The sequence below is a fragment of the Chrysemys picta genome, chromosome 1 (assembly GCF_011386835.1).
Source record: "Chrysemys picta bellii isolate R12L10 chromosome 1, ASM1138683v2, whole genome shotgun sequence".
In the NCBI taxonomy this organism is placed as follows: domain Eukaryota; kingdom Metazoa; phylum Chordata; order Testudines; family Emydidae; genus Chrysemys; species Chrysemys picta.
In genome coordinates, this window is record NC_088791.1 from 111,866,440 (window position 1) to 111,886,804 (window position 20,365).

Here is a 20,365-nt window from a genome sequence, read left to right on the forward strand (position 1 = left end):
TGGCTAAAAGGGAAGATTTTCATTTCCAACCACACCTCTAACCTGCCTGCTCTATCTCTCTGCTCCCTCCACCATGCCTGCCTATTGTACCCACACTTGCATCCTGCTGCATCACAAGTGGAGCTATACCTCCCTGCTCTTTCCTCCTCAATCCTCCCCCAGCCTAATTGCTACAGGAACAGATCCTCCGCCCCCAGACTAATTGTTGCAGTGGGAGAACAGCAGAAAGGGCTGCAGAGTCTAACACATGCTGTGATAGAAGAAGGATATATTTGACTTCTTTTGCTTCCAGGAGTACAGGTGGGAAGATGCTGCAGTCACAGGTAGCATCTGTAACCAGGAGCAGGAGGTTACTGTTGACAATCTGCTGCGCTACAAACATCCTGTAGGAGGGGGAGAGAGAAAGAAAGCATATCCACCCACCCACCCCAAAGCACGTGGTTAGAATAGCAGATCGGGAAATTGCAGCACCTGATGATAATGGCCATGGGCAAGGAATATAAGGAGAAGAGAGAATGGGAAAGAGAGATGGCAGGAGGGAAAGGGTAGGGAAGGAAGAAGAACAGAGAGAATGCAGGGGAAGGAGAGGTGATGTTCAGTTGATGACATTATTAAGGTACCTTTTTATCTTCAGATAATGCCAAACTCATTTGACTTTTAAAAATCCAAACTAGGCAAATACACACACGTTTGTGTGTGTTATATATTGTCCTATAAAGGTAAGAATTTGCTTAGGTTGGAGAAACTTGGTTGAGAAAAATAGAGACAGAGTAATACAAAACAGCACATTCATGTAACGTGGTTGCGTGATGCTTGCTGTCTCTTTGCATTTGCTGAGTTTTGTGCCATTGGAAAAATGCATTTTTGGTGCTCTGAATCTATTTATTAATTTGGGTCAAATTTGACATATAGCTTTGGCTGAGAAACTGAATCCCCCTCCTCCCCCCGAAATATTAAACGTGTTTTATTTCAAATTTTTGTTTTGAACATTTGGAAATGTTTTCTTTTGCCTTTTTGTTTCATAAAATTTCAGATTCAGATGTTCTAATACCTTTATTTAAAATCCACCCCCCAAACATGGGGAGATGTAATAAACACCCAAAATGGGCCACATCAAATAGAAAAACTGAAAAACTTCATTTCAAATTGACCAAAAATATTTTGTTTGATTTGAAACAAATTTTTAATTTTTGTTTCAAGTTTGACAAAAACTTTTTTAATGGTTTTGGTTTGAATCCAGACAGATTTTTCAGTTCAGTCCCCAAACCAAAAAACCCCCCATTCTTCTCTCAGCTCTGGTGCTGACCCCCAAAGGCAGTCTCTCTAAAAAGTCAGTTGAAACAAGTGTGAACTGCAGTGCTCTGCTGCCCTCTGCTGGGAGTTTGAGGGGAGCAGGTATTCTGTAACCTGTAAACGTTGACTGGAAGAAGATGCTGTGCAGCATTGTGTAGCGATGATGGCAAAATAAGAATGTCTGCATTTTTTTCATCCTCATACGCAAGCTCCCCATAGACCCGGAAACACCAACTCAAAGTGGCACCAGATCCTGCCAGAACAACATGCAAAACCTGCAGACCTATCTCCACTGCTACAAAGATCAACACCACACACAACACACCTTTCAAGATCCATAGATCCTACACATGCCTATCACAACATGTGGGTGAAACCAGACAATCACTACACTCTTGACTGAATTCATTCAGGAAAATGATACAAGACAAAAACACCCTATCACCTGTGGGTAAACACTTTTCACAGAGTGATCACTCTAAATCCCTATCCTCAAAGGAAACCTGCACAACACTTTCAAAAGCCAAGCCTGGGAGCTTAAATTCATAACTCTGTTAGACATTAAAAATCATAGAGTGATCAGAGACACTGGATTTATGGCTTATTACAACCATCTGTAATTGTCTAACCCCATCTTTCTGTCTTATGACTGCAAAGGTATGAATGGGCCACTCTACCTTGAATGGTCCCTTATAATATGTGCTAACTACTTAAGCTAAACAATCTGTTCCACCTTGCACTGTGCTGTGATGCTCTGAGTAAGTTTCCCAGACCTGAAGAAGAGCTCTGCGTGGCTCAAAAGCTTGTCTCTCTCAGCAACAGAAGTTGGGCCAATAAAAGATATTACCTCACCCACCTTGCAGTTTCTGTGGGCAGCTTCTAATATACTTATAGGTGGCTGGCAGTGTACACATGGGTGGGTGTAACGGGAGCCGCGGCCGTCAATCCCGTGCCGCGAGGATGCGAAGTAAGTAATTTTAATTCGATCTAAGATATGTCGACTTCAGCTATGCCATTCTCGTAGCTGAAGCTGCGTATCTTAGATTGACCCCCCACCCCTAGTGTAGACCAGGCCTAAGGGAGAATCAGAATGCAGCGCCCCACTCTGCTTTATGCTCCTGTGCAGGCTACCTGGCCCTTGGGTCCAGAAAGCTCTCACTCCACACTTGTGTCCCCGACCCGCCATAGAGCTGTGCTGGGGATGGTAGCTTGATTTGTTACTGGTAGGAGGAAGCAGGAGGTGGGGGAGGAAATTGTGACCTATTCTCGATTCCTATCGGCAAACTCACAATTTAGCTCTAAATGTTTATTCTAATAAACATAGCTCCACTCTAGTCTCATATGTATTTCCCAATCTGCACAATTCAGAGGTTCATAGACTGCAAGGGACTATTAGATCATCTAACCTGCCCCTCCTATATATCACAGCACTTTAAACTTCACCCAGAAACCCCTGTATTGAGCCCAATAACTGGTGGTGTGTTTGGCTAAAGCACATCTTCCAGAAAGGCAACCAGTCTTGCTATGAGGACAACAAGAGTTGGAAAATCCATTCACTTCTCTTGGTGGTTTGTTCCAAGACTGTCAAAAATACGTGTCTTATTTCTAATCTGAATTTGTCTGGCTTCATCTTCCATTCATTGGTTCATAATCTTATTATGCCCTTCTCCACTAAAGAACCCTGTAATTAGTACCCAGTATTTTCTCCCCATAAAGGTTCTTGTACTCAGTAATCAAATCACCTCTCACTCTTCTTTTTGAGACTCTAAACAGATGGAGCTCTTACAGCACTCACTGTAAGGCATTTTCTCCAGCCCTTGAATAATTTTGGTGGCTCGTTTCTGCATCGTCTCAAACTATGCAACCTACTTTTCAAAGGACACCAGACCTGTACACAGTATTTTAGTATCCGTCTGACCAATGCAGCATACAGAGGTAAAAATCACCTCTACTCCTACTCACTACTCCCCTGTTTGTATATCCAAAGATCACATTAGCCCTTTTCCCCACAGGATTGCATTGGGAGCTCCCCTTGAGTTGCTTGTCCACTGTGATCCCCTAAACTTTTTCAGTCTCTGCTTTCTAGCATATAGTCCAGTCTGTCGTCATGGCCTGCATGCCTTGGCCCTAGATATACAACTTTGCATTTGTCTGATTAAAAAGCCTTTTGTTTGAATGGGCCCAGGTTACCAAGTGGTGTAGGTGGGTCTGCATGACTGCACTGTCTTGTCATTATTTGCCAATCTGTGTTGCCAGCAAGTTTTATCAGCAGTGTTTTTATATTTATTTCCAGATCATTGATAAAAATGGTGAATAGCATTGGGTCTAGCATTGATCCCTGTAGAACCTCACAAGAAACACCACCCTCCCCCTTTCTTTGAAGATTCCCTATTGACAATTACTTTTTGAGATCTGTCAGTTAGCCAGTTCTTAATCCATTTAATATGTGTTCTAGCGATACTGTATAGTGCTAATTATTAAATCAAAATGTCATGTGGTACTAAGTCCACTGTCTTGCAAAAGTCTATTACATCTACACAGTGACCGTTATCAAACTTGTAGTCTCCTCACAGAATGAAATCGGGTTTCAACCATGTTAACTAGCATTAATTATATACCTGTTGTTTAATTCTTTATCAATTGAATGCCATGTCAGTTTTTCCATTGTTTTGCCTGGGACTGATATCAGGCTAACTGATCTATAGTTACCCAGGACATCTGTTATATTTGTTTAGAGTTCACACTTGGGTTCTGTGAAAAATTAGATTTTGCAAAGCCTAAAATCAATAGAAGTGTTAAAAATTGATTTAAATATCTCCCTGCAGTGTGTGGGTGGCAAAGACTTCAGCATTAGGCTAGTGCATGGCAACCCAAAAGGCAAGCTGACTATAAATGAAAATGTGAAACTCACTAGCATAAAGGGTAAAAAAAATCTAATTTTAATCATTTTCAGCTTTAATAATTTAAGGGTTATTAAGAGCTGGTCACATTTTAGTTGTTGAAAAATGGCCTTTATTCAAAATCAAAAACTTTCACAATTTTTTTTAATTTTCTATTTTTTGATGAAATTGGAAAGCAAGAAATTTGCCCACTTTTTGCCTTTTTTGGTTTATATTTTTTCCTTTATTTCTTCTTTTCCCTGCCCCCTTTTTTTCCTTGGAAAAATGGAAGGGAGGAGGGAAACAAATGAAAATAGGGAGAAAAAGGAAAACTGAAAACTATTGAAAATGAATGCTTTCTAAACAGAAAATGTTTGTAAAAATTTTGAATAAGCAAAAAATTGTTCCTCTCTTTAATCTGTGGAATGAAAATGACTGATTTTGTGTGTGTGTGCATTTTTGCCCACTTCCCAACCAGCTCTTGGTATTAATAGGAGATTTTGGTTTTGTGTTATTTTAAAACCCGGGTTTCTGACAGACCTCTCTGTCTACTTCTGCTGACATGCAATGTGGCCAGGGAGTTCCACTGATCATGTGAGGTGCTTTAGAAATGCTACAAACAGGCACAGAGTATCAGGGGATTGTCCTCAAATATTGTCATTCTCTTTCAGTGAGTTTCAGGTGGCATCAATGAGCTGGGATGAGCCAGAGGAAGGAGTGCAGGCCTATGGGTAAAATCCTGAAATAAAGGAGATTTATTTCTTACTTTTGGCAGTCTCCGCACTCGATCAGCCCGTTGGTCTCTTTGATGGTGGTCTCGTACACAAAGACGGGGTATTCTGTGTCACATGGCTGCAGCATATCATGTTTCTTATGCTTGTGAGCTGCAATGGCAAAAAGAGATGAAGTCAGAAACGAGGCTTGGGGAACAGAGAGACAGAGGGCTGGTCTACACTACCATGGTAAATCGATCTAACTTACGTAACTTCAGTTATGTGAATAATGTAACTGAAGTCGACATAGTTAGATCCACTTACCACGGTGGCTGTACTGCGCTGAGTCAACGGGAGAGTGTCTCCCATTGACTTCCCTTACACTTCTCACCGAGGTGGAGTACACAGATCGATAGGAGAGGACTCTCCCATCAATTTAACGTGTCTTCACCAGACCTGCTAAATCGACACGCATTGATTGCAGCAGTGCCAATTTACCAGTAAGTGTAGATATGCCCAGAGAAATGGATTGAAAGAAAAATGTGGACGATGCAAAAAATAAAATAAAAAAGGCAAAGTTGCTGACAAAAATGAAGTGCAATGATACTTAAAGCCACCAGGTGGTGCAGGAAAACCAGTGTAGAAGGAGAATTGTTTGAGATATTACTCTCTGGTTACATTGATAAAGTAATACTAGGCCTTATCACACACTGTTTCTAACTGTACTCATATAGTTAAAGTGGTAAAACTCCCCTAGTGTGGATGCACTTATAGCAGTACCTTATATCAGTATAGCTATTCCCAGAGCGAATGAGAATAAGCTATACCAGTATAAGGTACTTTTAGACTGATGCAACTGAGTCCCCAGTTGGGGGGGGGGAGGGGCGGGCGGGTATATTGATTTAACTATTTTGGCATTACTGTAGCTCTATTGGTGAGGAGGAGTTAAGCGAAGATATTGTGGAAGGAAACCCTACATTGCCTGTTAATATTTGAAGCACATAAAACAGTGTGGTTTATTTCATATGAAGGAGTGGGTTATCATTTGTTCATTTCCTGCATAGCTCCTGGAAAAAGACAGTGACAGCTGGGTCTCCAAGTCCCCTACAAGGCCTAGTAAGTCAAAAGCCCCTTCATACTTGCTGATGTTATAAGTGGCCAAGGATCCATCTGTATTGTAGTAATAATTGGCTAGGCTTTGTCTGGTCAGCCAATCACTAAACAGATTAGTATTTTCCTCCTTTTATTGACTTCTCAGAGACCTGGCCCATATTGGCAGCTCAACAAACAACAATTAACAGCAGCTCTATCACCACCATTGGCAGTGCAAAGAATTGCACCACCTGCATTACTCTGAAACCTCACTGCAAATTCAGGACTGTTGCAGGAAAAAAACAAAAGACCGGTTTGCTTGCCCCTTCCCATTTTAAGGCTTCTGACTAAATGCTTTGTGAACCTCCACTTTCCATTCCAAGGAAACTCAAATTGTTCAGTCTACTTACAATGATGGAAGACGGACTTGGCTATCCGAGTCACATAATGAAGATGGGTTCACATGACAGTCACACAAGATGGCAGCACAGTGAATGTATGAAGTCACATGGGGAGGTCATGGATGGAGCGAGGGGGAAAATGAAAGAAAGCAGAGAAGGAAGTGATGATGAATAGTACAGAAATCAGACCCCCCCACAAGAGAGTATAATTAAAACAAAACACATCCATTTAAAGTGACACATAGTTATGGACACATAGAACCAAACCTTTCACTCACTTGATGTATCTTCTAATAAGGGCACTCTCTCCTGCACAGACAACGGGAATGGATTTGGTAATCTAACCTGTTTCTCTCTCCTTCCTGCCCCCCACTTCTGTGAACCTATGTGATCCTGAAGGAAATATGCCACTCTTCAGGAGGGCCATAGCATTTATCTTATGTATTTTGCATGAAGTTCACGCTTGTTCAGAAAGCCTACACAAGTCCCATCATTTCAGAAGTCCCAGTTAATCCTTACTTTGAGGACTTAAGTGGGACTTAAATGGTGCTTGTGTCTCGTGCTGACTCTGAACAGGATGAATTTCACCTTCTTAGTATAAGATCGAGCTCTTCAGAATACTGGGAAATGCAGAGCAACTGAAGGCCAAATACCAAAGTCAATGAGGATTTTGCTGTTGTCTTCAACAGAAGCAGGATTTACCTATGAATAACTAGTGAGGATTTCATATTACAATACAGCCTAATTCATACAGATCCTTCCAGCTCCTAATGAGGCATTGTGCTCAACTATTGTGCAATGTTCTGTTTTCATTGTCTTGACTGATAGATCCCCTATAGAATGTAGTAGGAAATGACAAATTATAGGTTTTTAAAACCATCCTGTATCATTTAACAGAGAATTATATGTTGGCTATAGAATTCCATAGAACCTGAGGGAGTCTTTTAACTGAATATGCACCACAGCTGACTTATATATTCAGTTGGTCCAATGAGGGGAAAACTTGTCAGGATACCAGGGGAGAAGAAACCATTCTACCACTTCCCATGATATTAAGCTGCTGTAAAGTCACTGTAGCCCCAGGCACTGGGACACTGAGACAAGAACTTCATTCTGAGTGCTTTTCAGCTTTGGAGCTTCAGCGGGTCTTGAACATGGTGGTAATAGGACCTGGAGACTAAATTCCTGGTGCCAATGTGCGAGTGTTGGCTTGGCACTGTGCAAAAATTCTCTGTGTAACTCCTCCTTCCAGTGGTGCTGTAACATTTGTGTGCTATGGGGTAGCTGTATTCCTGCATACTTACCATCTGCCAAGTTGTCTGAGTGCCAGAAGCCACAAATATTGAACTCCAAAAGAAATCTGACAAAAGAGCAAGGGGAGAGGACATTTTACAGTAGTCCAGAAGGATACAGATGTCACAGAGATGGCCCAGTGGACTGCCATGGCCTAAAGAGCCCAAGTCCTAAAATGTGCAATGTGAATTTTCTTGCAGCAGAAGCCTGAGACCTTTTTCACCCTTTCAGCACATCCCTTTGGCTCTCTGATTTGCTTTGTTCATGCTGGAATGGCTTATTCCCAAAGGACAGTGTAAGCTGCCCCCCACCCAGTGCATTCATTAGCTCTGTGGCCTTTGAGGCTGAGAAATGACTCGAGCATATTGAGAACCAGCTGTGGAGTAAGTATTGATCAGTGCGACAGAAGCAGGTACTAGGCAAACACAGCGACAGCTGCAGTGTGTGCCTGGTGAACTAATCTGTACTACAGATGGGCTCAAGCCTTGGACTCTGGATCTTTCCCAGATTTCAAGGATGTTTAGATTCAGTGCTTCAGTTTGGGCCCAGTGTAAAGATTGATCGAAGCTGCAACATTTGGACCCAGATGTAGATCTGAACTTCCTCTCAATCTGAGGGGAAGCTGACTCCAGTGCTCCTGTTTAAACCTCTTTCTCTCCCCTCTCTCCCCATCCTCCTAAACTGCACCCATGTGCAGGAAACACAGGGTATAGTCTCCAGCATGGCACTAGGATTCTTATTTGAACAGACTAATTTCTTCTTTCTTTATCTCTTTTCAACTGAACAATTGCTCTCAACTGATCCTAGTCAAATCTGAAAAGGAAGGATGGTCTAGTGGTTAAAGGAACGGCACTGGTTGTTGGGAGATCTAGGTGAAATTTCTGGTTCTGTCACAGACTTTGCACTTTGATGACCTTGGGCAAATCACATGACCATTCTGTGCCTCTGTTTCCCAATCTGCAAAATGGGAATATTAGTACTTCTGTATTTCACAGGGCTGTGGTGAGGTGCTCAGGTACTATGCTGATGAATGCTACAGAAATGCCTATGCAGTAGAACCTCAAAGTTGCGAACACCAGAGTTATGAACTGACCAGTCAACCACACACCTCATTTGGGACCAGAAGTATGCAATCAGGCAGCAACGGAGACTCCCCCCCCCCCCCCCCCCAAAAAAAAAGCAAACGCGATACAGTTCTGTGTTAAATGTAAACAACTACAAAAATAAAGGGAAAGCAGCATTTTTCTTCTGGATAGTAAAGTTTCAAAGCTCTATTAAGTCAATGTTCAGTTTGTAAACTTTTGAAAGAACAACCATAATGTTTTGTTCAGAGTTACAAACAACCTCCATTTCCGAGATGTTTGTAACTCTGAGGTTCTACTGTAGTCATGTCTTAACAACAAGCCTGTGCTTGTATTTGTCTTAGATCTCTCCCCTGTTGGTGTGATCCTCCCAAAATGTGGTACTCACACGAGGAAATCACTTATCAGCCACTTCACTGCAGCAAGAAAGGTATAAATGGGCTGGAGAAAAAGAAAAAAGAAATACCATCAAGTTCTGCTCACAGAAAAGACAGTCATCCTGCAGGACTCAATATTTCATCTAGGTTCTCTCTATCAAGCAAATTCTTGGAGATGGGCTAGAATTTAAGCTCTTGGAATCAATGGGAAATTTGCAAAATGCATCAAAAGCCAGTGTAGTCTCCTTGCCACCAATAATATCTCCACACCTCCACTCACATTGGGTCAGAGAGTTTATCCCAAATGTGCATGGGACTTTGAAGATGTAATTACTTGATGATTTTCCTCTGGTATGGATGACCTCTGAGAGCACAGAGCAGGGAGGAAATAAACCTACTAAATGGGACAATGCCAGTTTAGAATGCTGTTATCTGCTGGTAAGTGGTACTTTTGGTACAAGCCGCGGCATTAGCAGCCTTGTACTACCGTTAGTGTTGTCTGCTTTTAATAACACAGCATCTTAACCCCAAATCCATCCAGCCTTTCTTTAAAGTGGATTGCCTATTGCCCAATCTACCTACCTTTTTAGGTAGTTCCTGGCCTATGTGCTATTCTCAGAAAGTTTAGTCTTGGTCCCCTCTTCCATGTCTTCATCTCTTCCATGATAGTCTGAATGCCTCTTCCTAGAGGACTTTCTCCTGATGCTGACATTGCAATGCCCAGTCAATTCCTCCACTTTCATCTACAGATTGCAACCTAAGACAAGCCTGGCACTGTACTGGTGACAGTTCATTGCATAGATTTCTGTGGTTCCCTATATGCCTGATAGGCATGATGGGACCGCATGTAAATGGCTGAAGGAAATGGATTTGCACTGATCTATATGTCAAGTTTGAATTTCCCATCATTTGAGAACAAACAACTCCTTATCTCTTAACAGGAATGTGTTCCAAGGCACTAGAGAAGTTCTGGACCAAACTACTGATGAGCATTCATGCAATGGGCTGACTGTAGGGAGATACGTACACTGAGCAGAAGCCGGGCACCACTGTGATGATGGTAGGGCATTTTACACATGGCCTGATAGTCGTACATCGTCACCCTATAAAATCAAAGCAAAACAAGCAAATAGTCAAAAGCAAGAAGTGCGACCATCAATGAGATGGTCACTCAAGTGTGAGCTAATTTTTTCCTACTCAGGCTATATCCTGGATATATTTTTGTACATAAGAATTGCCATGCTTGATTAGACTGATGGTCTATCTAGTCCACTGTCCTGTCTGTGGCTAATGCTGGATGCTGCCAAGAGAGGTGTTGTAGCTGCTATAACTTTTATGTTGAAATGATCCCAATTAATATGAACTTGTTAAAGAAAAGGGTGCAACAAAACACAACTTAGTTTTCAGATTAGAGCCCTCAGTCGGTTACAGACAATCTATTTAGCAAAGGACCACTAGGTGACACGGTGAATGATAAAACTGAACTTGATTCAAAAGAAAAATGATTAGTTAAGCAAACAGGCATGCAATTACTACTTACACAATACTACAGTTCTACTTACACTTGACTGTGAAATAGTATGTCGAAGGGTGATTAGTCCACTGACAACAGAGCAAAGTAAAGTTTTATAAGCTTGGAACCTAACGGTACTTTTTTGATATTGATTGGAACTCTCCTCAATTTTAACAAAATGACTTTTTTATAACTATTATAAGAATAATTAACATTAAACCCACTTATTATTATATTGTTTTTTTACATAGCACATTATTTAAATTGACATCTATTACAATGTATTTTCATGCTATTAATATAGATAACATTTTAATAAAATATTTATCATTTTAAAAAACACATTAAAACACTGCTAAAACTAGTTATAAGCAAAAAATAGCAAGGACATGAGCAAAGTTACGTTGTAGCCAACTTCAATTTTTCTATTTTACTGTTTTCAATTTCTCTCTAACTTTTCTTACACTAGCAACTTACATTTCTCCATACTCTTCTACACTTAGGCTAACTTAAGCCAAAACCTAATTTTTACTTAACATAGGCTACACTGTGCAATACTATACCATAGGAGGAAATTTCTTCCTGAATTCAGATGGTGACCATTGTATGCCCTCGAACAGGAGGATTATAATTTATCTACCTGAGTTACCCCAGATGCCATTTTTAATCCATCTAAATGTTTAATTTGTTTTTGAACTTACTAAAGAATTACTGTGCAACTAAACCAGTGAAGGACATTCAAAGGGAAAAAAATTTCAACCAATTGTATTGCAGCTATTGGGGAGGTCTCTGGCAGCCAGCCAATCATTTAAAGTCTTTCAAGGTCTGATGAGAAACTGAAAAGCTTTCAACCAAAAGCAGAGAAGCTTTCCATATATATAGCACCTTCTAACATATGGGACTAAGACATAGGTGCAGTTTACATAGTGCAAGACAGGGGCAGTTTGGGATCTAGTTGATCCCATAATGCTTTGCAATAGCTGGATCCAGTAAGCAAGAGAAGCCTGGCAGGACAAGGGAGAAAACAAGAAGTGTGAGGATTCTGGTAAGGGGGAAGATGCTAGATGAAAGAGCATCTGTAGGAAAATAGACAGTAGGGAAATAAATAATTGAACTTCCTGCCCCGCACCTTATGGTTTCCCTCATTGTCCTTATAGCCAGCTATACCACTGTCACTGGGATAATACATTTCATCCCCACCTCTATCACCTCCTAAGAGAAGAAAGGTACGCAGGAGATCTCCACTTACTGCCTGAACATTCCCATGTTTAGGAGTTGGGTCATTACTGAGCCGTCCACTTCACCAAAAAATTTTCCAGTCTGCACAGACAAAGTGATAAAAGGGGAGAGGGAAGAGAGAAATGTTAGTGATAAAGTTCCTAAGCTTTCTACTGGTGAAACCAATCCATTCTGTCTAGAAGCTGTAGGATCTACTACCTGATGAATACTGTTAATAACTAACAAGCACCTTTAAAGAGGTATCACGTAGCTCCAGCTTTTGACTGGCTGAAGTTTGAGGTGGGGCCTGTATTCTCTTGTGAATATTTGTGACTTGTGCTCACGGGTTCTGAAAGCATGTGCCTCTCCTGCCTGAGCTAAAAGACTCAGCTATGTTAGCTCAAAATCTGTAGTGGACTCTTAAATCTCTGTGTAGTTCAGCGGCTATAGGGGGACAGAGAGCTACAATGTGTATGTGCAGTTACATGTTTATTTAGGAACCATAAGCAATTTTACAAATCACAGCCATACAGGTACCAAAGATGCAATATTAACAAGTACAAAAATGGCTGTATCACTTTTTGTTTGAGAAACATTGTGCAAAGATATAGTCGGGATTATCTATTGGGCAGGTTATTACAATATCAGAGGATGAAAAGTCCTTTACAGAAGTCAATGTATGTTGCCTCTGGAGATTTTCTTGAACTCAACAACAATTCTGCCTTTACTTACTAACAACCAGAGTAAGTCCACTATAGTTATGTTTAACATTTGTCAAAGCAATGGTTTGTTTTCAGGCAAGTGTGCTTTCTCTGAGGATGGGATAGGGTAACTAAATAGTTATTTATTGGTCTTCTGTCCATTTTGCAGTGTACAGATCTGATGGGTTAATTTTTTCCATAAGAATTGTCTCCCATATATTATGGAACTATTCTAGTTTGGGCAAAAATTCCCTTTTCTAATGAGAAACTAGTTTAGCAGCCAATAGCAAATGAGATTAATTCTTCATTACTGTGAGTGTGACCCTTTCCATTAGGAAGCCCCAGGAGGATTTACCAAAGAATCATTTGGTAATAATCACCCAACCTTAGTAATACTTGGTTAAAAATCTCCTCCCAATACTTTTAAAGAGCCAGACATTCCCACCACAAATACATACGCATAAAGTCACCTCTTCCTCCCCCTACAATTTGGATTTTAATAATCTCAGACACAGTCAAAGGTGTCTGAGCAAGCTGTAGCTCTTTCACCTCACTGGGTCTTTCAATCTGATTATGGTGGTTATTGGTCCAGCTGCTTCATTTAATACCATTCTGTAGCAGTAAAGAGAGCCAGAACAGTTGGATTTAACACAACATAATCTGCAGCTGGAATGGCAAGGTCAAAGGGCCATTGTTGGACTGAGTGCGGCCTGTCTAGTTCAGGAATATTGGGAGGTCTTACTGAGTTCCTGCAATTCCTCCTGAGCACAGAGGGCCTGATTCTCATTTGCAGTGGCAATGTAAACATTTAATGGATTCTTAGTATAAATGAGAATAAGGCCCAGAAAGTACAGCAATGATCTGGCCTTTTGACCTACAGTACTAGATTTTCAAAGCTAGGTACTTTTATGTACTGTGTGCTTGATAACATGAGAACTCAATTTTTAGTAAACCCAAATGGCTCTTTATCAAAGCAATTCTTTACACTCAGGAAAGCCCAACTCCTAACCTTCTGCAGCTCTCCGCTTTCACTAAGCTTCTGGCTTCCTTTGGGAAGAGGTTACTGGACCACCCTCTCCCCTCCAGTTCCCAACGCACAGGGAGGCCTGGCTTGCATGATCCACTGTCTGTTCTTAAAACTATCTTCTATACGGGATCTGTGGGTGGAATTCCTGTTATCAGCACATGGATCAAAGCTAGGTTATCTCCCCTGGACAGGGGGCGGTGTCAGATCAAGGCAAAGGACAGCAGCAGGATGGAGTGAGGAGACATGGGGGAGAAGATCTCACAGCTCCTGGAGTAGCTAAGGCAATTCAATCCCAGTTGCTCATGTCATCACTGTAAGAACACACACACTTTGGCATTTTCCTCTATTTTTATCTTGAAATATATGCTGGGACGTGTCACACTGTTGGCAGGTTCTATTTGTTTTAAACAAGAAGCTGGTTCCTTGGTTGCCTTTCTTTGGCCAAATGCAGGGAGAAATAGGAACAAGGGCCCACCACTGTTCATGTTAGAGCAGTAACAGTTTGTGCTGCTTTGAGGTGCAGATGGGGTGCAGGGAGAACTTCCTCTTGAGACACACAGTATTGCATGACTCACTGGACTCTCCCGCACAGACTCATTCACGATCTGATGCGTTTCCTGGTTTGTTTTGCAGGCAGAACTTCTGTCCTTCTCTCTGTTATACACAGACATTGGCCTCGGTATTTAATGGCATACACTTGAAAAACACTGGCATCAGCATCAAGTACTAGGCACATATAACCTACATAGCTAACTCGATAGGGACACAATGTGGCAAGCTGGCTGACTTGTTCCCTCAAGGAAATCCAGATTCAGGAACGCTTCTCTGTGTTAAGGTGCCCCACATGTGGAGATCCAGGAAGGCTGCAGTGTGGTGAGTTGTACTGTGTGGAGACCCAGGCTGGGAAAGGCTGCAGTGTGGTGAGATGTGCAGACACAGACCAGGAAGGCTGCCCTACCCAGACCTCAGGCTCCTGACTTAGTAAATCTACTGCCTGTGTGTTCTCCTGGCTGGGTAGCTGCCATTTGTTTGATGTCTGTCACAGAGGAAAAAGCTGTAGGAATTCCATGTAGGAATCAACAATTTAGAGACCAATGGTAACAGGTGAAATAAAGAGCTAATCTAAATACAAATGAAACATGAACAAAAAGTCATTGGCAAGCTGTGGACTGAGAAGGGCAATGATGATTTTCACCAGCTCTGGGGAGTTAATAGCTAGAGTAGCTGATAGCACTGGAGCCTGCCAGAATGCCTGATCTCAGAGGCACATGGATAATGTTTATAATTTATCTAAATCCATGATAATGACAGGTTTTCACTCGTCAGATCTTCCAGAGAACAGCTTTGCATAAACCCCACTTTCCATAAGACCCAGGGGCAATGCAGAGGCAGCACAAGAGGAATACAGGTGCCATGTGCCCAGAACTGACAGCAATAATGTCATTAAGCAGTCTGCCGTTGCCTTTGTCCATGGGCAAATGGCTTCAGGGATGTAACTTTTTTTTTTTTTTAAAGCATGGTCAAGGTGAAGAAATAGTCGAACTTAGTCAAAAAGACACCCCAGACCTACAAACAGGAACATAGGAATTTCCCTGCAAGAGCAGACCAGGGGTCCATCTATTTCTATATCCTGTGACTGACAGTAGCCATTACCAGATGCTTCAGAGGAAGGTGCAAGAAACCCCAGAGTGGAGACTTACAGAAAAATCTGCCCGAAGGACAAGTTCCTTCCTATTCCCCTCTCAGTTGGTGGCTGATTTATACCCTGAAGCATAAGGAGTATATCCTTTCTATATTGTTTGATCTGTCTAATGGAGTTGTGGGTGGTCTCATTAACCATCTAAATGACCATGCTGTTTTGAAGTCTACTAAGTTATTAACTCGGTGAAATCTTGTGGCAGTGAGTTCCACGGGTTATCAGAATGTAATGAAACAAAGGGTTTCTTTTATAAATTTTACTTTCTGTTTTATTAACTGTCCATTAGTTCTTGCATTATGAAGAAAAATAAATAGGTGTAAATATTCATCTTCTCTCTAAATTAAACCACCCTGAGCTTTTCAATCTTTCCGCATGGGGAATTTTCCCCATGCCTCATTTTATCAACAATTTCTGAAGCCCCTCTATTTTTTTTGTATCTTCTAGCAGAGAGTGGCCAGAACTAAACACACCATTTCAGGGGAAGGCATATCAGTGACTCACCTAATGGCATTACAGTATTTGCAATATTATTTTCTATTTCATTCTTTATGCATAGTAAGATTTTGTTTTCTTTTTTGACATCACTGTACACTGAGCAGATGTTTATATTGAGATATCCATAGTGCTGCCCAGGTCTCATTTCTGAGAGTTAAATTAGAGTCCAGAAATGTATACGTGTAGTTCAAATTATTCCTTCCTATGTGCATTACCTTACATCTGTCAATACTGAATTTCAGCTGCCACTGTATTGCCCATTTGCCTAGCTTCATTAAGATATTTTGATGTTCCCCACAGTCTTCCCTAATCTTGACTTACCTAAATAATTTTATCTGCACCGTTCACCATCTTGCTCTTTCCCTCCTTCCCTTTCCCAGATTATTGATAAATATATTAAACAACACTAGTCTAACTATGGAACCTTGGGACACCCCATTGGTAACCTTTTCTATGTTGTAAATGGACTATTTATTCCTATTCTTTGTTTTCTGTCTCCTAACTACTTTCTGATCTATGACAGTACTTTATTTCTAACCACGTAACTACACAGTTTCTTTAGCAGCCCCTTGTGAGGGATTTTGTCAAAAGCTTTTTGAAAGTTCCAATAAATTATAACTGGTTCTCCATTATGTACTATTTTGTGGACACTCGCAAAGAATTCTAGAAGTTTAGACAGAATTTCCTTTACAGAAGCTGTACCGTTTGTCATATCCATTTGGGTGTTTTAAAATTCTGTTTTTAAGTATCACTTCAACCAGTGTACCTGGTACTGAAGTAAGGCTGCAGTTATTCCCAGGATTACCCCATTGCCTTTTTAAAAGACAGGTACAATATCAGCAACTTTCTGGTAATCTGGCATAGGGTGGATTTTAATGAAGTTGCATATTTTTGTTAGAAGGTTAAACATTTCATTCTCCAGCTCCTTTCTACGCCATCTGGCCATGCTGACTTACTGCTCTTCAGTTTGAGTTTGTTCCTGCATCTCCTTTTTTGACATCAGAATCCCTGAGAGTGCCCCATCTTCATTATCTGAAAAGAGTAGGTTTGGGATATGTATCTCCCCAGCATCGTCTCTAGTGAAGATAGACATAAAGAAATAATTTAGGGCCAGATTCTGTCAACCTTACCCACACTGAGTAGCACATTACATCACAAACAGTCCCACTGAGCTCAGTGGAGTAAGATGATACTCATCATAAGTAAGGGGATCAGAATTTGGACCTTAGTTTCTCAACAATTGTCCTTACTTGTTCTCTTTATTCCCCAATAGTCCAGCAGATGTACAAATTCTCTCACAAGTTTCTTCCTTCTGATTTACTTAAAGAATTTATTTGTTTCTGTCTTTGGCTTTTTGCTCTTCAAATTTCTCACTAATTTCTACCTGTGACAGTCTATACCACTATGGTCACAATTTTTACCAGACTATGATAATTTTTGTACAAAGTATGCCTTGTAAAGTATCATTTGAAAACTCATAATGTGCTGAACATTAGTGGTCCAGTAAAATACATGTATCGGCATTGTATGTAAAGTTATAGGATTCTACTGTATAATATTGCTGTAACATGCTCCAAGTTAAGAAAAGCAGGCCCAAACCAGTTTCTCAGGAATAAAGGACAGACCAACACCCAGTCCGGTGTTAAAGAGCTATTATGGCTTAAGCAGCCATTTTCCAACAACAGGAAGGTGTGAATGAGAAATTTACATTTCATCACAGGGACGGTTTAGAACTCACATACACAAGAGACTATTTGTCTCCAACACCCCAGCTGGCTAAAAGAGGGGACAGTGATATAAAAAGGAGAGACAGTGGCCTCCAGTTCACCTCTCTTCCTTCCTTCTCTCTGCTCATAACATCAATGAATACCTGAAGGACACTGAACTAAGGGGAAGTGTCCCAGACTGAAAAGAGACCCAGCCTGTGAAATTTACTGCAGTGTAGGGTGAGGAAAACCTTTGCTTTGAATTTTGTTAGTTTGTTAAGTTAACCATTAGCTTGCGTTTTACTCTTTTTTTTCTTTTTGTAACCGATCCTGACTTTTATGCATCATCACTTGCAATCCTTTAAAATCCATCTTTCTGTAGTTAATAAACTTATCTTATTGTTTTATCTTAACCAGTATGTTTGGATTAAAGTGTGTGGGAAACTCCATTTGGCCTAACAAGGCCTGTGCATATCATTTTCCTTTCATGAAATGATGGACTTTCTATGAGCTTGCATTGTTCAGTAGTGTGCTGGACGGTATAAGATGCATAGCTCTGGGAGATAAGTCTGGGACTAGAGAACTTGCTGGTGTTGCTCTGCAGGTTAATTCATGAGTGGCTAGTGAGCAGCACTCAATACTTGGTAGCTGGGAGTGATTTTACATGCTAGAGGCTGTGGGTGAGCAGGCCAGGAGTGGATGTTCTTACAGCAAAGCAGTGTAAGAGGCATCCCAGGTTGGAGAATGCGGGGGACACAGCTGTTCAACAGTCCAGACTGTACTCTGGGAAATGTCACACTACCTTACGTTGTACCTGCCATAGTTTATGCTCCTTTCTATTGGCTTTACTTGAACTGGATTTCCATTTTCTGAAGGACACTTGTTTGGCTTGAGAACCCAGCCACTTAACCATCCTGTTTCTTTCCTTGCCTTCCTGCTTCTATTTTAGTTTAGGGGAATGAATGCCCTTTGTGACTCTCGTAGATTATGTCAGTAGACTCCACGGTCAGGGTAAGGGTTTTAATTTCTTTACTTTTAACATAAAAACCTTTTTGATGAGTTTCTTCATTATCTTTAAAAATTTCCTTTCTAAAATTCAGTGTCACAAGGCCTTTGGTACCTTCTCTCCCCCAAGGATGTTGAGCTTAATTATACTGTGGCTGCTCTTAATGATTCAGCTAGAGTCATTTCTTCAACCAACTCCCAGAGACAGAATGATATCAACACTCTGCATTGTCTAGTACCCTTCCATCTGAGGGTCCCAATACACTTCGCAGGCACTAATGCATTCATTAATTAAGGCTCACCATGCCCCCGAGGGGAGGGGAAGGTAAGTATTGCTATCCCCATTTTATAGATGCAGAAACTGAGGCACTAGAGTGACTTGCTCAAGGCCATATACCAAATCAGTCCCACACCTGGGAACAGAACTAAGGTCTCCTGACTCATAGACCTAGGCTGTGACCTCCAGACGCCACTCACTTACCAATTGCTGGGGGAGGGTTTCAGCAGATTGGATGAAACACAGTGAAGCCTCTCAGCTGAGTCTTTATGTCTCCATCTCCTCCCATCGGCCCTAAGCACCCCTCCCCAGCAGTTGTTTGATCTGTTGCTTGGAAGGACAAGTGATAAAATGGGCCTGTTCTGTGTCTCCAAACCCTCACTCCCTTGCTCAAAACAGGTGTAGGGAGGACACTGTGCTGAATGCCCTATTCGGCTGTGGCATGGCCCTGATCTTGGGTCTGCTTATTGAATAACTGGAGGCTGATGCAACTGAACTCTCCCCTCTATTGTATAAGCAGGTCTGAGCCCTCTTACCTCTGTAGATCCCTTGGAAATGAATATAAATCCATTATTATCAATGAGGAAGCAGTTCAGATTCTGCAGAGATAAAAGGGAAAGGAAGTGAAATTACAGATGGCATTCTGGTTATGGTTGTTTGTTTACCGTTACTAGTATAACAGGGGAGGTAGTATAGCCTAGTGGACAGGGCATTGTCCTGGGGCTCAGGATACTTGGGTCCTATTCCCAGCTCTGCCACTAGCCTGATGTGTGACCCTGGGCAAATCACTTCCCCTCTCTGTCTCCATTTCCCTTCCCACCCTGTGTCTGCTTTGCCTATAGTATTTAAAGTGTAGTCTCTGCCGCAAAGAGCCTGTCATTTGCTATGTCTGTGTGGGGTATTACTATAATATAAACAGTATTTAAGAAAACACTACACACTGCCCGAAAAGGAAGGGAGTTCAGACAGCACTCTTCTTAATAGAATACTAATAATACTTTGCATTTATCCAATGCTTTCCACCTGCAGATGTTAAAGTGCTTTACAAACAATAGTGAGTTAACCCTTGTTACGATCGCCATTTCACAGGTAGGGAAACGGAGCACAAAGACTAAATTCTCCTACGGTCACACAGTGAGTCAGTGGCAGAATGAAGAACAGAACCTAGGATTCCTGACAACCAGTTCTTCTGCTGTAAGCACTAGAAATGATCCTGCCTCCATCTAGATTTTTTTTTTTCCAAGAGAAAAAGATTCCAGATTCTCCAGAGGCAAAAAATCTGGGGTAAGGGTGAGAGGACCCTGGTCAAGCTCCACCATTTCATGGGCAATCCTGATCGTCTATATTTTGCAGTTTATCCTATTGTCTCAGACTGAGGGAGAGATCAGGATCCAGAAGAGACCCTCTCTGAGCATGAGAAGAGGATTCTCCTCTGACCCCACTGCTCACAGGACAGGACATTCTCTCCAGAACACAGCTGGGGTCCAATGGTATAGCAGCCAGTGGAAACCCAGGATGGCATGAACACAGGGAGAATGGAAAATGAGGGGCTTCTCTAACAAGCATTCTCCTCAGCAGCCACTAGAATCTACTG

The 20,365-nt window shown here is 41.4% G+C and overlaps 1 protein-coding gene across 1 annotated transcript in view; it reads right to left on the minus strand.

Moving 5' to 3' along the window:
- CACNA2D4 (calcium voltage-gated channel auxiliary subunit alpha2delta 4) overlaps positions 1-20,365 on the minus strand; it is a 160,986-nt gene that overhangs the window by 3,666 nt on the left and 136,955 nt on the right. Inside the window, exons 30-37 of the mRNA XM_065595497.1 lie at positions 19,308-19,370; positions 11,893-11,963; positions 10,158-10,233; positions 9,142-9,194; positions 7,683-7,738; positions 6,388-6,408; positions 4,939-5,056; positions 271-383 (exon numbers count right to left, since the gene is read on the minus strand). Coding sequence (XP_065451569.1) covers positions 271-383; positions 4,939-5,056; positions 6,388-6,408; positions 7,683-7,738; positions 9,142-9,194; positions 10,158-10,233; positions 11,893-11,963; positions 19,308-19,370 — 571 coding nt within the window. The remainder of the gene's footprint in view (positions 1-270; positions 384-4,938; positions 5,057-6,387; positions 6,409-7,682; positions 7,739-9,141; positions 9,195-10,157; positions 10,234-11,892; positions 11,964-19,307; positions 19,371-20,365) is intronic.